This window comes from Pan paniscus, chromosome 4 (assembly GCF_029289425.2).
Source record: "Pan paniscus chromosome 4, NHGRI_mPanPan1-v2.0_pri, whole genome shotgun sequence".
Taxonomy (NCBI): domain Eukaryota; kingdom Metazoa; phylum Chordata; class Mammalia; order Primates; family Hominidae; genus Pan; species Pan paniscus.
Window position 1 is genome coordinate 166,428,232 of NC_073253.2, and position 17,934 is coordinate 166,446,165.

Genomic DNA, 17,934 nt, shown 5'->3' on the forward strand with positions numbered 1-17,934 from the left:
CCTGGTATGGCAGAATAGCTGCTCAGGGTAATGCAGTAGATATCGTATGTGTTTTCAGATATAGGCCCTAGAAAATGTAGCCTAGGTTGGGCACATTTGTTTAATTTTATTTTATTTAGATATAGACCTCCAGAAGCTGGGCAGATTTGAAACAGCCATTCCAGCCATCCCTGTAGCAGTATTGGAAGTGAGCAGAAGTTGAAGGATTGGAGCCCCAGCTCACGCAGCCATTCCTTGTACCAAATACTGATGGTACCTTGTGACTCACCGTGGGCCGGGTGGTGCAGAATTGCCAAGAGCTGTTTCCTTTTAGTATTCCTGTATTTGTGTCGTTAACCACAGAAAGCCTCCCACCAGAGATTTCATATGACCTGGGAAGTGATTCTGTGCTTAAGCATTTCATCCAGTATTCTTCCACATGCTCCTTCTCCAGAGGAATTTGCCCCCATTGGTTGGCTGTTTCCCCCATACCCTACTGTAAGATATTACAAAAAATAATTCTGGATATGGGTTGCCATGTCAGTACCATTTAAGCTGATTTGCTCACTAATTTTCGTATTTCCAAAAGAATAAAAAAGAAAAAAAAATCACCCATTTTAGCAAAGTTTATTTTTAGAAAAGTGTTTTATTCAAACATCTCCTTACTTATTACAGACATAAATACATGCATTCAGACAAATGAATACACAGGAGAACCATATAAAGTAATTGGCGCATCACTTCAAGATGCTTTTTCAGTTACTGGAGGAATTTGATGCCTCTAACTTTAATCTTTTCCATTAAAATATCCGTTCTGCCTTCAGATTGTGAAGCCCATAATATTTTAGACTGTCTAGATGGATCTGTTAGTTTTGCTTGTCAGTTTAATTTGTGGCTCTATGACTTTGGGTGGCTTGTTAGATTGTACATGGAAACTCGTGATCTGCAAATGATGTTCAACATCCCAAGCTTAAGTCCTAGCCTCTCCCCAGAGAGACTGGACATACCATAAATATGCAATTGGCAGATTTCATTTGCAACCAGCCTAATTGATATGATAATGTATAGAATGGCAGACGTTTAGAATGGCAAAGAAGCTCATTGCTGTTACTATATCCCTTAAATGTTTATAGCACTTTTTACTCTTTGCAATGCATTTTATGTACACTATCTCATTTGATTCTCAGAGCTTCCTTGTGCTGGATTATTATTTCCCTCCTTATAGTTAATGAAACTGAGACACAGAGAGAAGTTCAGTAACTTGCCTGAGATCACAGGATAAATTGGATTTCAAAAAATACCAGAGGACAAAACCAACTGTGTTCCAAACAAGCCAGGCCACCAAAGCCCAGTAAGGGATGGTGTGTGCAGTGGTCTTTGCCACGTAATTGCCGTTTCCCCTGCCCTCTTTTGGGGAAAGGAGTTCTGGAGCTGTGGGAACAGAAGAGCTTAGAGGTAGGAGGTAAAGAGTCCAAGAAGCAGAAACTGTATCATCAGCTCCACATGAATGACAGAAACCTGTTTCACAGCCACTTCCCTGGACTATCACAGCAGCCTCATCCCTGGTCTTTCTCCTTTAGTTTCACCTGCACAGTACACATTCTACATGTCCCCAAAGAGATCTTTCTTAAATGCAAATCAGAGCATGTCTCATCTGTGCTGCAAACATATCACTAGCTCCCCGCTACCATCAGGATGAAGTCCAGATTCCTCAGCAGGGTCTTCCAGTCTGGCACTGGCGTCTCTCCTCTGGCCCACCTCTCTTCTCTCCTGTCATGCTAAGTTTCTTACCATGGCAGAACCCTTTGTGTGCATCCCCACCCTCCTTTTTTGATGGCTTCTTTGCTTAGAACACATTTATAATGAACTCTTTAAATGTTACCTTCTCCGTGCAGTCTTCCCTGACTTCTCCTCAAGGACCCAGAGTCATCTCTGCCTCCTCTGCATGCCCACTGCACTTTGCCCAGCCCTATTTCCTGTTATTTCTCTCCTAAGTAGTCTCCCCCAGGAGGTTTCAAACTACTTAATGTCAGAGGTTGTGGTAAATGCCTGTATTATCTTATCTCCCCTATGGATCTTACAGGCTGAATTTAAGAGAATGGATGAGTAATGTACATGTAGGAATGAATGAGTGAGTGAGTGAATTAGTGAACGAAGAGTGAAGAGAAACCTCGAACAGCCTAAGCCAGCAGGAAACATGATGTTCCAGGATCACATGGAATGTGTCCCATTCCCCTCCCTCTCTCCAAGAGGGGCCATGGAGAGATTTCATCTCTCTATAACATAACCTCTTAGGTGAAATAGGAGGCAGACAGGAAGGTGAGCTGAGCTTTTGCCTGGTGCCCTAGCATAGAGGAAAGCATATCAGGGTTGAGAGGCAGGGACTGATCATCTTGGCCCAGTGACCTCTTGACTTATGCCCATCTGGAATGTTCTCACCAAGGCTTTCAGAGGTAGAAGCTCTTCCACAGGGAGCTAGCTGGGGGTCTTTGCCAACAGTTTCTACAGGCAGCCTTATAAGCTTCCAGAGTCTAGACCGTTTGTCGAGAAAGAGCTTTCATAGCTGTTAGCAAGATGGAGGGGTGGAATTTGAGCACATGAAAGGCCTGGGATTAGGGGGAACTCTGAGCCAAGGGATCTCAATCTTTATGTGATTCTATCTTCTAGATGATGTCTGTCCTCATGAACACCATTGTCTTTGAAGACTGTCGGAACCAGTGGTCAGTATCCAGGCCTCTCCTGGGGCTCATCCTGCTCAATGAGAAGGTGAGTGTGATTGCAGGAAGTCACGGGAGGTGGTCCCTGGGAGAAGAGAGCAGCTATAAGCTAGGGTGAGCTGTGATGACGAAGGACAGAGGAGCAGAGCCAATTGAATTTGAACTGGGACCTTGCGAACTCTGTGAGGCTGTATTCCCCTACAAGGCCCTTCCCCAAAGGCCTCAGATCTTCTTCAGGTAAGCAGAGGCCTCAAAACGAGTGCTTCTGGAGCCCAGAGCCCCCACTCACCAGGTGGGTGGTTTGCTCAGTAGTGTTTCCAGCTTGCCCTCACTCCACTCCCCTGATTCCAGGAGAATTCTGAGCAACAACCCTTTTTGCCTTCCTTGGCCACCCTTTATATCTGAGATCCCCACTGCCCTAGGTGGTGACAGCAGCAGCCCATCAGGCATTCCTCACAGAACCAGCACCCTTCATCTGGGGAGCACACATCTCCAGCTTCTTTGGAGGACTCACCACCTGGGCTACCTCCCAAGCCTCTCCAGCTTCCTCTTGAACCCACGCATCTCCCTAGTAGTAGGAACAGTGCATTACAGCTTGGGAGAATGAATTGTCTATACAATAAGATAGTACTGGGGAAAAAGACAGTGAGATTAGAGGCAGCTGCATGCATTAAAATTCAAACTAAAGTCCCAGCCTTGGAAGGAAACTAATAGAAGAAGAAAATATATCAAAAAGAGAAGAGCTGTCTCATCATTCACCTGTGCTGAAGTATCCAATTTTAGCCACATTCAGTAGCACTGTCATTCATCTTCCCTCGGTGTTATTGTGATTTAAATCCAAGCTCTATAAAAGAGAGCAGTTCTTTTAAAATGATTGAGAGGGAATAAGGGCAAATTCAGTGTTTAGAAAAAGCTTATGACATCACAATATTATACTTTACTGATGGAGGCAATATTTCACAGTTTAGGATGAAAAACTAATAATTTTCTATTTGGTGTGAGTCACTGCATCATTATAAAAGGGAAAAATAAGTAGTTTTGTGCATTCCCAATCTTGTTCAGTAAGACATTGTGGTTTAAGTATAATGCCTCTGATATATAGTATTTAAGTATTAGTCTGACTACATATTAATTATATGTGTTTTTTGATGTAAGCTGTTTTAATGTATGATGGAAATTAAATATCATGCTTTTGGGGCTGGGAAGAATAAATGCACGACTGGCAAAATGTTGTCTTTGTGCTGAAATTAGGCTGTTTCCAATGATTAGGAGCTGTGTTTAGTATCAGAACTTGTGTGTGTATAAAAGCCCACAGTCCTCAGCAGAGAAGAAAAGGCTGTGCAGGTGTTTGTGAGCAGGCCTGACAGACATTTTCCTTAGTGCCACAAAGCTCTCCCCAAACTAAAGCATGCCCCTCTAGTACGCCACCTCAGAGGAGTAAACCCATTCTAACCCCCAAGGACAGAGACTTGGAAAAAAGCCCAAAGTCGTTTAAGGAGTGACTCACTGAAGCCAGGAAAGATGATAAGGCCTGAGGAAAGACCCTTGGCCTTGCCTTCAGTCACTTAAAATGCTCCCTGGGCATTTTTAGTTATTTTCTTCAGTCTGGGGGCCCCTCCCATTTCAGTCTTTCTGTGGTTAGTAGAGATGAGAGTCAGGAAAAGCATGCATTCAGTCCCCCACAGAGGAGGCAAGGACTTCATCAGCCTAAGCAGTGACACTAGAACAATTACAGCCAGACATTTTATGGAAGGGATCATAGAATTGATAACTAGGAGTGTCTCTATGGCATGGATTTTCTCTAAGGGCTTAAAGTTCAAAGTGGACCTAGACAAAAACTCCTCTGAGCATTAGTGAGCCCTGAGTAGATGAGAGCTGCTCTATCCATCCCCTGCCAGCTGTCTTCAGGCGGGACTTGGAGTCGGAGCTCTGACACTATTCTGTCTCCCATCAGTATTTCAGTGAACTGAGAGCAAGTTTGATAAACAGCCAGCCCCTCCCCAAGCAGGAGGTCCTTGCCCAGTGCTTCAGAAACCTAATGGAAGGAGTGGAGCAGAACCTGTCCGTCAAGAACAGAGACAGGTGAGCATTGCCCAGTAGTGTGTCACTGGGGGAAGTAGACATTCCAGGTTTGTTGAAAATAACTCTCTCGTGCTTGACACAGCTCACACATGGATGTCCCTTTTCTGTTACACCTTGTGATCCTAGACTCAGTTCCATTCCATTCAGTAAATATTATTGGTTATTTGCTTTCCTCCAGGCGTCATACTAGGCATTATACAGGGATGCAGAGATTAATAAAATGTAGTCTCTGCCCTTAAGCAGTTTACAATTCAACAGGAGAGATATGAAAAAATAACTGTAATTGAAAGATCAAAAGAAGGAAAGTGCAAATCCACTATGGAAAATGAAGAAAGACTTCTTGGCATTTGAACAAACGTAGGCCTTGAGGTCAGACAGACCCGAGATACAGCTGAGTTAGGATCCTGACTATAGCTAACAATAATGTATTGTATATTTCAAAATAGCTAAAAGAGAGGACTTGAAATGTCCCCAGCATATAGAAATGATAAATACTTCAGGTGATGGATACCCTAAATCCTCTGACTTGATCATTACACATTCTGTGCATATAACAAAATATTGCATGTACCCCATAATGATGTAAAAAGATTATGTATCAATTAAAAAACAAATTGGCTGGGCACAGTGGCTCACGCCTGTAATCTCAGCACTTTGGGAAGCCGAGGTGGGTGGATCACCTGAGGTCGGGAGTTTGAGATCAGCCTGGCCAACAGGGTGAAACCCTGTCTCTACTAAAAACACAAAAATTAGCTGGGCATGGTGGCACGTGCCTGTAGTCCCAGCTACTCAGGAGGCTGAGCTAGGAGAATCACTTGAACCTGGGAGGCAGAAATTGCAGTGAGCTGAGATAGCACCACTGCACTCCAGCCTGGGCAACAGAGTGAGACTCTGTCTCAAAAATAATAAAATTAAATTAAAATTAAAGTTTTTAAAGATATTTTATATCTGGCCTTTTTAGGTTGTGTGGCAATAGGCAGTTAACTTCTCTACTCCTCAGGTTCTTTACCAGTAAAATAGAGATGATGATAATCAGTTGTGATGTTTAAATGACAGAACGCAGTGAAGCATGGCACCTGGGACCTATGACCTACAGTATTAGTTTCTCCCTCTGCCTGTTCTTTAAGAATGGCTGGTATCTCAGTTGCCAATGAGATCTAAATGAAAGGAGATAGGTTCAGGCTTATCAGCTAGGTCTGACTTCATTCATTCATTCATTTAGTTCACAAAACTTTATTCAGAATCTACTGTGTAGGCATTGGGGTTACCAGTGGTAAACCAATTATTTAAGGTTCCTCCCCCTCATGGATCTTACATTCTAGTAGAAAAGACAGACAGTAATGAATGATGGAGAAAAAGCATGTGTTCAGGGGGGGAAAAAAAAGGCCTGCACCATCCTTTTATAAATGTGGTAGCATTCAAATGCTGCTCCATTTGAAATGCAAATCATCAGTCATCCCAGTAGCCACAGTGTATTCTGGAGTTACCAGCCTGGGCTTTGGTAATACATGACCAAGTCAGTTGGGGTATGCAGACATATTCCCTTGACTGCTCACTTCAAGATCCTCTATCACACAGAAAGGGACAACCTCAGAAGCCAGCAGATGAGAGTTGAATGGGGAAGCCCTAGGTGTCTCAGTGGAAATTACTTCACCTGAGGCTTGGAAATTTGTGTACTGCATCCTGAGCTGCTCTGTGAAATGATGGCAGGTGGCCCTCGTAGTTTAATGAGAGTAATAGGCAGTGAAGACTGACTTTTTTCCGTGTACCAGGCACTGTGTTGAGTACTTACAGGCATACAGGCATTGCCTCAAACTGACCCAATAAATTCTTTTTTTTTTTGAGACAGAGTCTCGCTCTGTTTCCCAGGCTGGAGTGCAGTGGCGTGATCTCAGCTCACTGCAACCTCCACCTCCCAGATTCAAGTGATTCTTCCCACCTCAGCCTCCTGAGTGGCTGGGATTACAGGTGCCCACCACCACACCTGGCTAATTTTTTATATTTTTAGTAGAGACGGGGTTTCACAATGTTGGCCAGGCTGGTGTCAAACTCCTGACGTCAGGTGATCCACCCGCCTTGGCCTCACAACGTGCTGGAATTACAGGCATGAGCCACCGCACCCAGCCTAAATTCTCACTTTCTGCAATCCCTTGAGGTAACTACTCATATTAGGTACCAAGACAAGAGGTTAAGTATTCATCCAATATCACCTGACTCATAAGTGGTAGAGCTAGGATTTGAACCCAGGTAGTCTAACCCAGTGCCCCCTCTTTTTCAGCTACTAAATTCAGTTTTCTCTCTGTAAAATGAGGATACTCATACCTACCTCAGGGAAGACTTGTGATGACTAAATGAGTTGATCAGTAAACTCAATCCAATGCCTGGCACATAAACTTTTGTTCTTTTTTTTATAATCCTTACTATCTATGTGTAATTTAACTTTTCTAAAATTGTTTTTTAAAAGTAGAACCACAAAATGTACACCTCAAGATGGTCAGAGTGAATTTAGCGGCAACCCTGTTTTCCAGGAAGAGATGAGGGGTTGGCACTACTGGTGGCAGAACAGCAATGGCGGTGAAAGTGGAGAGAAAGGAGCTCAGCTGAAATCTAGAGCCGTCCTCCAGGAGGGGGCTCCCCAAAGTCCTGAACTCCAAAATGGCCTTATCGTCCAGAAATTCATGGGGGCTTTGCCTCATTACTACCCTTGACCCTTTCTTCCTCTTTCTGCAGGTTCACCCAAAATCTGTCTGTATTCAGAAGAGATGTGGCAGAGGCGTTGCGCAGTGATGGCAACACTGAACCATGCGGCCTCGACATGATGAGCTGACCCGACTTTTCTGACCATGTGCGGAGCAGCCTTTGTCAAGAGACTCCTGAAGGTCTGGGTCTCAGGACAGTGATGTTGGCTAGCCCAGGGGAATGTATTTTTCAAAACATACAAGCAACAGCAAAAGCCCTAACTTCTTATACGTCTAGCCTAATTATAAGAATTTCTAACAGTACCAGTGTAAATTCAGTCTTTTCTCTGAAAAGCAAAGGATGTGTTTTCAGTCTTTCTATCAAATATTATCTTTGTTCTTCTAATGCTCTGAAAGGATGTAGAAACAATATTTAACCAAAGAACGTAATAAACCAGGTTTGCACCTAAGTGTGTACTAGTTTATGGTTCTGCAATCAAGGTTGTCAATTTGTTGGAGATGCAGCCTTCACCATGGATCCTGGATTGAGACGAATGCCATTGGAACCTGTTAAATGAGTAGTTTGTTATGTGTCTGGAAGAAGCAGCGTTAGGGACTTTGGGCTGTGAGCATTTAGAACGAGCCTGGAAGCACTACAGAGCATCCCACAGGACCACACGCAGGCCTCCCTGCCTCAGCTGCATCTGATAAAGTTGAGAGACAGTAACACAATTAAATGACTTACAAACAATGTTTGCTTTTCACTGGCATAAATCTGAAGTGGTTCAGTCTAGAAGAATTAAGCTGTGCAATTACTGCCTGCAGAGATATTTCTTCAGGAGGAGTCATGTAGCCCCAGTCAGAAGTTCTGGGTGGTGCCAGCACCCAGTCCTCTGCCTCCATTTAATTTTTAAGAGAAGGTGAAGGTAACTATTAGAATATAATATTTGAAGCAGCTCTGCCTTCTTAGGGCTACCCAAAACAGTTCTAGGTGCTAAAATTCAGATTTTCAGAGGATGAGAAATAGCTGGTTTCCAACTCTCCACAAAAACTCTTATTACTGTTGGGACTTGGGATTCTGACTTAACCCAAACCCAGAACATGAAGAAGACCTTTACAGTTTGTGCTCTACTGTTACTAGGCTATTAATTTGAGATCGCCCACTGTCAAGTGTTTTACTATCTCACTGCTGTTTTTATGATTCAGGCTTATAACAAATATTGTGTCCTTTATTTCTGATAAGACATGAAAGGTTGGCCTTACTGTTGAACAATAAGTAAATCCACAGGCTCCTGTTGTAATCTCATTTCTCCGACTCGTGTTTCTTGAAACCTTTCTTGAGAGTTGAGTTTTGCAATAGGCTTGTCATATAAGAGCAGAGTCATCAAGCTTATCTCAAAATGCTTGTCTTCTGTGTATGAAGGAACTCAGGGGAAAATACGTTACCTATGGGGTTACTTCTAGTATTTAATGGATAAATAAGCTTGGGCCTTACACTGTGTTTCATTAGAAATGGGAAATATAATTTTCCTTGAGAAGGCAAATTCTGAATTCTGTAAAAACATCAGCTGTTCAGAGAAGTTTGACATGAATTTCTGTTTCTTGAAGGCTTATAACTGCACACTCACCTCACAGAAATGTGTTAAGGCAAGTTTGTCCCATTCTGGCACTGTTTTCTTTACAAATGTCTAGTATCTAAAAGCACCATATTGTTTGCATTAAAATGTTCACCAGAAAATGACCATGAGCACTCGCTTCTCCTTGCCACACTGCCAGAGGTCACCTGGTGGTTTCATAGCAGACAAGAATGGCTCCATCAGAGTTGGCCTTGGAGAGCTAGCTGTTCTCAGAGGACCGGTCAGGCCTGCCCCACTGCTGACGTCTACAGGACCTGCTAGTAGAGCTGGCCTCGCAGAGCACGCTGCAGGCAGCATGCGTCAGCTGGAGAAGACTCGGCAGATGGTTACTGAACATCTCTCGTGCCCTTTACATACATGATCTCTTCCAGTCCTCACAACAGCCCTCTAAAGTTTAGACAGCATTAGCTCCACTTTGCAGATAAGGAAACCGAGGCCCAAAGATGGTGTCTATAGCTTACATGGGTCACACAGGCAAGATTTGAACCCAGATCTGTTTCACCTCAAAGGAATTCCTGGCCCCTTGTAAGGAAGACCTGTATTTCAGAATGGTGAGTTGAAACCAGTTAATATTTAGGTCCATTATCATCTGTTTCTCAGAACTCTGTTGTTACATAACACATTACCCCAAAACTTAGTGCCTTACAGCAACATTTATTAACTGACAATTCCTGTAGGTCAGGAATTTGCAGCTGGGTTTCAGGCTGTCTGTCTCTCACAGGCTGTGATCATCTCAAGGCTTGACTGGGTAAGGCTCTGCATCCAGACTCACTCGTGATGGTTAGCAGGAGTCAGTTTGTCACTGGTTGTTACCTCAGTTTCTTCCCAAATGGGCCTCTTCACAGGACAGACAGCCTTGTTTCATCAGAGAAGAGCCAGAGAGATTGCAGCAATCTGGAAGTCACTGTCTTTTATAACCTAATCTCAGAAGAGCCATCCCATCACTTTTGCTGTATTCTGTTCATTAGAAGTAAATCACTAAGGCGGGGATCATTGGGAGCCATTTTCTTTTTTTTTTTTTTTTTTTTTGAAACGGAGTCTCACTCTGTCGCCCAGGCTGGAGTGCAGTAGCACGATCTCCGCTCACTGCAAGCTCTGCCTCCCGGGTTCAAGCCATTCTCCTGCCTCAGCCTCCCGAGTAGCTGGGACTACAGGCGCCCACCACGCCTGGCTAATTTTTTGTATTTTTAGTAGAGACGGGGTTTCACCGTGTTAGCCAGGATGGTCTCGATCTCCTCACCTCGTGATCCGCCCGCCTCGGCCTCCCAAAGTGCTGGGATTACCGGCGTGAGCCACTGCGCCCGGCCATTGGGAGCCATTTTCAAAGCTGTCTGCCACAACTCTTGTCTGGCCGTTGCTAGAGAGGTTGAGTTTTAGCTGTAAATTTCTTTCTTAGAACCTGGAAAGGAACCCTTCTTTTCCTTTAGAGGGTCGGGTTCCATTCTGAGCCCTTACTGAGGAGGAAGAGGAAGTGGGGAAGCTGGGATGTTTAAGGATCACACATACTGCACACTCATCCCACAGTGGACAAGAACCAGATTTGGGACTCTGCCTCCAAGACTGCCGGAGTCTGCCTTGGTGAGGGACAGTGGGATTCTTGAGAAGAGACCTGGAGTTCCACGTGGGAGTGGACCCTGTAGGGACATGCTGTCTCAAGGAGAAAGCATGCACAGACACACAAACCTAGGGAGGCCATGTGAAAGACGACTAATGGGGCTGCTGGGTCTAATCAGATCACACGTGGATCCAACTTAACTCAGAGTGAACAGCAGGAAAAAATAGTGCTGGCAGTTCCAAGGGGCCTACCACTTCACAAATGTGCTCCAAGAGGATGAGATGGGCTGCTGTTTGCACACCCACCCTTCTGATGGGATTCTAGTGTACAGATAGATGGATGGTTCATGCAATGTGGGTGCCAAGTCAAGCCAGCTGCTTCAGGGATGCTCAAGCAAGAAACAGTTTGAAGGGATTTTTACTTTGCTCAATTTTTGCCTTCCACACTGACTTCAGAACCTGGCCCCTGAGAAAGATGTATTCTGCCTGTATTCCGGATGTTTCTGTTATTCTGTGTTTTCCAATCAGGCTTCTTTAGGTTGGGGGACAAAGGAGTGTAGAGTCCCTGCACTGAGTGTGATTATCCGAACTGCGCAGAAAAACCCTCCTAGCCTTCTGGACTCCCTTCTATTGGCCCTGACAACCTAGAAGTACCTACGGATTATGGTAGTGGGGGCCCCTTTCAAAATGCAAAAGTGGCTTGCCATGTAGCTGTTAGCTGAGATTAGTGACCGGATTAGCTGACTACCAACAGCTGCACATGAGAACCAAAAACAGAGTGGGTTTGGTGAGAAAAATTGAAGAAACTGAAAGATCTGGCATATGGGAAACCCGATCTAGATGTTCAGCAGTTTTGGGGAAGTCATATTTGAGAGAACTCAGCTCCTTATGATGAGGAGGGAAAGGAGTGCCTGAAGAGAAAAGCAGGGCAGAGTAAAAAGGGAGAAAGTAAATGTTTTTTGTTTTTTGTTTTTTTTTAAGACAGGATCTCACTCTTGTCTAGGATGGAATGCAGTAGCATGCTCACAGCTCACTGCCGCCTCAACCTCCTGGGCTCAAACAGTCCTCCCACCTCTGCCTCCTGAGTAGCTGAGACTACAGGCCCATGCCACTGCACCCAGCTAATTTTTGTATTTTTTGTAAAGACGGTTTTGCCATGTTGGCCAGACTGGTCTTGAACTTCTGGGCTCAAGCGATCCACCTGCCACAGCCTCCCAAAGTGCTGCGATTACAGATGTGAGCCACCACTCCTGGTCTTAAAAGTTTTAAGATGAACATAAAATAATTAGAACAGCTATCATTTACTGAGCACCCACTAAGCATTGCAAATTGCTATCTCATTTTATGCTTCCCAGGAAGAATGTGAAGAATTATTCTCCCCATTTTAGAGATGAGAAAACTGAGACTAAAAGACTGACCCAAAGCCACATAGCTAGAAAATGGACAAGCCAGGATTCAAAGTCAGATTTGCCTGACCTCAAAATTCATGTTTCTTTTTCACTATAATTCCTTGAACTAGGTCCTTCACAGCTGGGCCTAGGGGACAGTTGGGTGGGAAAGCTCGATGTGAACCACTTTGACACCCACAGTGGGACTAGGCACTCCCAGAGAAAGGCCAGTCCAGGACCTGGGCCCGTTGTGTGCTGTGTCTGTGGGTCCTGCCACCGATTCATCCTCCTCCCTGAACTTTCTAAAATCATTCTTGAGACTTTTAAATGTTTTATTGAGATGCAAGTTTACAATGACAGCAAACCTTTCAAACTACAGCAAGAGTAACCTGCCTCCTTGGCATATTAAAAAATAATGTTAGTGTCGGTTTTTACATCCCATAGTTTGGATTGCTGATAAGAGTGCTTCCTTGACAAGATTCTTTTTGAGGTTTACAGAAAGCGTAATAAAATATGTAAGTTACATTTCCACAAACAAAAGCTATAACATAAGTTATTTATAAGCATGAGATACAAACAGTATCATAATAAATAAACCATAAAGGGTACCTGCAACATTCATCTTAATGTAATTTGCCCAACGAAAGTGTTGAAACGAAGTCAAATTTAGTAGAGAAATCTGTCAGGAAAGGAGGAAAGTTGCGGAGCACAAATGGGAAAAATGGCTAAGGTGTAGGGGAAGGAAACAAGGGCATGAGATCAGGTTTGGAGGTCCCTGAGAAGGCCACCCCTGTATTTGCCCACCCTGCCTGCCCTTGCTCCTCCGCGTCTGCGCACACTGACCGATTCCTGCCACCCTGCGCATGCTGCCATCTGCACAGTCCCTGTTCACATGCCCTTTATAACCTCCACCAGCCCCCCACCCCATGGAGAAAGGAATCTCGCCCTGCTTCCCTCTCCTCTAACCTCCAGCCCTAGGGTCAGCTTCCTCAGGCTGCTGCCAGCCTCCCTGCCAGGGCCTGGGTCTGACACAGCCCAAGCGCCTTGGAAATCATTCTTTCACTCATTCATTCACCTGCCACAGATAAAGCTAGTGAGCAGGATAAATAAGATCGGTTCCGAGGGGAATGATGAAAATCAATGGGTAGAGAGGATGATGGGGTGAGGGTGCTGCTCTGGAGGATGGGCAGAGAGGTGAGGGCTGGCCTGGGTTGTAAAGGATGCAAGGAACAAGCCATAAGCAGGGCTGGGGGAGGTGAATGACGAACTGAGTGCACGCAAATGCCTGCACCCAATTCTGACCCCTTTTTCTTATCCCCTTGTCTGACCTTGCTTTGTGCTATTGAGTTTAATACCACAAACTCTTGATAATGTCCTCCAGTCCTCCACGCCCTGGACCCAGCCCTGGGACATGGGATCAAATGCCACCAACGCCATTTTGCCCAAAAGGAACTCCCAAGCCAGTAGGGGAGACAAGTGAGCCCCACTATGGCCAGCCCTCACCGCCACTCTTGGGCTCATTCACCTGGACCCTGCACTGATTCCCCTCCCCACTCAGTCCTGTGACTTAGAGTCTTTACCACCTACCCCCAAATAGGGGTGTGAGGTAAAGGGGAATATGTGGGCTTTGTAGTCTAAACAGTCCTTGGTTCAAATCCCAGCTCCACCCCTGTCCACTACATGCCCTTGGACAAGAGACTGTTTCCCTAAGTCAACTGTCCTTGAAGCCTCGTGACCTGCAGTCGGGGGTCCCAAGCAACAGCCGACATCTGAAGGCCTTTTCCTTCCACTGGCTGGCAGAGTCTTGAGACTGATCAGACCTCCTCAGGAAGGTTCTTCCCTAGGTCCTGCCCACTGGGGGAAGCAGTGATGAAGAGCTCAGACTGCTTTGTGCCCACTGTTAGATGGGGAAAGCAAGCCCCTGCACTGGGGAATGGTCCAGGAAATGTGAGTAGGTGCTCAGTAAATATTCGTTGAATAAATAAATGAATGGGTGAATAAATTTTGGCAAGTGTCTTTAGAGCCTTCCATCAGGAAAACTGGAAGGGCCCCTAGGGACTCCTAACTAGGGTGTGTAAGCCAAGAACAGCACGGCAGGTCAGCAACCTGTGACATGGTGTGTGTGCCAAATTATGTGTTTCTGTCTTTTTCTATGGAAGCAGACCACAGTATTTGCATCCGTGTTTCAAATAGGGTAGCTGACCCAAATACATTTAAAGTCCTGATTCAGTCTCTACCCCATTTCACAGACAGGGAAATGGAGTCTCATTTCACTCAGGAAGTCAATGGCAGAATGAGCCTGGAGGAACCTGGCCTCCCACAGCTGGGCTCATGGGCCAGCTGGAAATCCCAGCATCTTGCCTGTCATCCCTGAAGCCCCACCCTCTTCCAGATGACTCTCGGCAAAGCCTCCACCAGCTGTACCCCTTTCTTCCAGCTTCTTCTTGGGGAAGAGGAGAGGATGTGCTCCATTCTGAAAGTCTCTCTAGCCCTGGGAATCCTCATCCCCAGTTCTTACAATTCTCATTTCCTAATCTCTTTCAGTGTGTATGCCTCACTGATCAAGTGACAGCAGGTAAATTACAAGGGCAGCAAGAAATTACAACCTCAGGAACACCAAATACATATCAGAACATACCTGGCCAAAACAGTGCTCAGAGGAAAATGTATGCCCTTGAATGCATTTATTTAAAAAGAAAGAAAAATTGACAAATTAAATTTTCAACTCAGCAAAGAAGGAATAAATATTTTTTTAAACCACAACATCCATGAAAGAGGTGGCATCTTAAAAGGGGATAATGACATCAAAGGCTTTTTAAAAAACCAACAAAATAACAAACCTTTGGCAAGTATGATCAGGAGAGGGCATGAGTGAGCAACACGGGGAATGAGAAGTGGAAGGTATTAGTACAGATTCGTATGAGAGTTGCAAATTCTGAGAGAATCTTCCCACAATGTTACAACAACACATTTGAAAACTCAGATGGAGTGGACCATATTCTGGGCACTGGCTTCCAGAGTTGAGCAGGCATCAGAATCACCTGGAGGGCTTGTTAAACACAGATTGCCGAGTCCTACCCCAGAGTGTCTGATGCCGTAGGTCTGGTGAGGGTCCAAGAATTTGCATTTCTAACAAATTCTCCAGTGATGCTGATGCTGCTGCTCTGGGAACACACTCTGAGAACCACTGTCCTAGGGACTAACCAAGTTCCCCCCATTCCTGAGCTGCCTAAGAGCTATCTGGATAGGAAGTGAAAGGAGGCTTATGATTAGTGGCCCAAAGCTCCTTCATCTGTATGACAGGGCTGGACGATGAGGGACCGTGGATCTCAGGAAGCCGGAAGCCAAGCAGTGAAGCAGAGCCCTGACCCGTGCCAGGCTTTACCTGGGGCGCTTATTTAATCCCAGGAGGTTTATTTACCAGATGAGAAAACTGAGGCATAAAGAGGATGAATAATTCCCTGAGTCCACAGCTGGTAAACTGAGGTGGGAATCCCATTCTTAAGCACACAAGCTGGGAGCAGCGCTGTGCCACCCACGCCTTAATTCTGTGCCACAAACCTCTGTGCGGTGGGCCTTGTTGTCCTGATATAACAGTGTCTGAAGTGACAAGGGCAGCCCTGAGTCCCGGGCACTGGAAGCCAGAAGGGAAGTGGAGCTGGTGAGGTGCCAACTCCAGCCCCCAAGTGGGGAGCTGTGCTTCCCTTGAACTCTCAAAGCCTCAATTCCCTCATTAGTGAGAAATTGGGGCCACTAACAGCCCTTTCCTCACAGGGTCATTGTGAAGAATAAATAAGTGTCCACCTCCCTGCCTGGCACAGGCTAGGTTCTCAGCTACAGTAGCTTTATAGTTGTCATTAAAGTTATTATGATATAACCGCCAGAGTTTCACACAGGCACTGCCACAGATGTTATCTCATTTTGTTCTCACAGCCACCCTGGGGGTAGCTGGTGCCCTTTTTGTTTTACAAATAAGGAAAATGCGGTTCTGGGAGGGGCGGTTAGGGACCCACACTGCCAGTGGCAGAGCCTGAATTAGAAGCAGGAGGCCCCCTGGAGCCAGGGCAATGGCACCTACCCCATCTGAGGGTCCTTGTCGCTGGAAGGGAGTGAGGGAGTACTTGCCCAGACCCCAGACATCCTGCAGCTTTCACTCCTCACTGTTGGGCCTCCCTCTCCACACCCACCAGGAAGGCTTAGCAAGGGCCAGCAATTTGCCCAAGGTCACACAGCGGGCAAGTGACCTAACTCCAGACCCAGGCCTGGAGGCCCTGCAAATCCTGACGCCTTTGGATTGTTGGGAGAAGAGAGAAAGAATCCCCAACCTGCACCTCCTGTCCTTCCCCGTCCTCTGAAACGGACCCTACTGGTAGACAAATACACCTTTCTCTCCAACGTACTGAGCCCCTGCAAATAAAATTAAACTGCCAACAAAATAAACAAGAGTCACAGCAATAATACATCAGCCATTACTCTGGGGGGATAGAGTGGGAGGTGAGCCACGCTGCCCAGTGCCTACTACGTGCCAGGCCCAGTGCTCTGCGCTCCCTCAATATCTCACTCGCGGCTCACGAACAACCCGCATGCATGCATTATTTTCCTTTTTGCAAACGAGAAAACCGAAATCTAAATATATGGAGTCAATTGCTCAAGGTCACTCAGCGAGGAAGTGGCCAGTCCAAATTTGAACACACTTCTGGCCAACAACAGCACATCCGAGCTCTCACCACTGTCCACACCACAAGGAGCGGGAGGAAGAACCCAGGCCAGGGGTGCGACACTCAAAGAGTTTGCACCTAACGATTTTAGAATTCGCTGGAAGAAAATGATTCCGCTTGTCTCCCCAAAGCTGCAGCGGAAGGTGACTACTTCGTGTGCGGTCCTGTCCACGGTGCCCTGGGCCGGGTAGACAGTCACTGAGGCGCGAGCAGAACGGGGAGTGGTTCCAGCGCCCAAACTGGACTGGAGCCGGGAGGGGCTCACCACTCGCGTTTCCCAAAGAAATCCCGCAATTTGCTCTAGGAGCTGCCCGCGCCTTTGACATTCGGGAACCCGAAGTCCCTAGACCCGCCGAGCCGCGAGCGGGTTCCCACGCGCGACCACAGCCGCCTTCCATCCTGCAACGAATTACGAGAGCCAGGTCCCCGCTCCCCACCGGGCGACCCCGCGTCCCTAGCCCAGCCGCAGCTGGCACGCGTGGGCACCTGCGACTCACGCCTCGGTACGCCTGGCCGGAGCCAGGGAGTGTCTCCAAAGTGGCCGCGAGGCCGCGGCCGAAACCCGGGCGGGGGCGAATTCTCCCCACGCGGGTCGGCGTCATCCGGGGCGCGGAGAACGCTACAGTGCTCCCCTCGCCCCGCGCGCAGGCAGCGCGAAGCCTGCCCCGGGTAGTGCGCCCCTTTCGTTCCTCCGGCGGCGGTAGCGTCCAAGGGGCTTCTGCGGATTCCGCCGGGTCGTCCCGGGGTTGCAACTCCATTGTACCTGGAAGGATGCATTTGGTTTGGCTTTTGCTCAGATGAAAAAAAAAAAAAAAATTGGAAGAAAACGAAAACCCACTCAGCAAAAGACAATTTCACAAGCGGAGCGCTCTACCCACTCAGCGCGGTGTCTGGGAAGCGGCCCGGCCCGGAGGAGCGGGGAGCGTCTGCTAATTGCAGCTTCGTTAGATTTCGGGTTTGGGAGGCTGCGGTTCGGGCGCTAATATCCACCGCCCATTATCCCTGCTAATAAATTTGACCTATTGTTCGTTTGTTAAAATGATGTCACCTTGGAACAGTCCCTAAGCTCCTATTTCCATGAATTAGGCCTTTATTGAAAGCCGGGAGCCAATGAGAGGAGAGAGGCTTGTTGATCGCAGCCAATGGCTGCGGCAGGAGAGGAATTAGCAGCGGAAACTCCA

The 17,934-nt window shown here is 46.5% G+C and overlaps 1 protein-coding gene across 4 annotated transcripts in view; it reads left to right on the plus strand.

The window, feature by feature from the left end:
* Positions 1-12,041, plus strand: part of RANBP17 (RAN binding protein 17) — a 422,731-nt gene extending 410,690 nt beyond the window's left edge. For all 4 annotated transcript variants that reach the window (XM_003810928.4, XM_034960953.3, XM_055112861.2 and 1 more), the window contains 3 exons: positions 2,647-2,745; positions 4,651-4,778; positions 7,509-12,041. In XM_003810928.4, coding sequence (XP_003810976.3) covers positions 2,647-2,745; positions 4,651-4,778; positions 7,509-7,605 — 324 coding nt within the window. In that variant the 3' untranslated portion in view covers positions 7,606-12,041. The remainder of the gene's footprint in view (positions 1-2,646; positions 2,746-4,650; positions 4,779-7,508) is intronic.
* Positions 12,042-17,934: the final 5,893 nt, after the last annotated feature.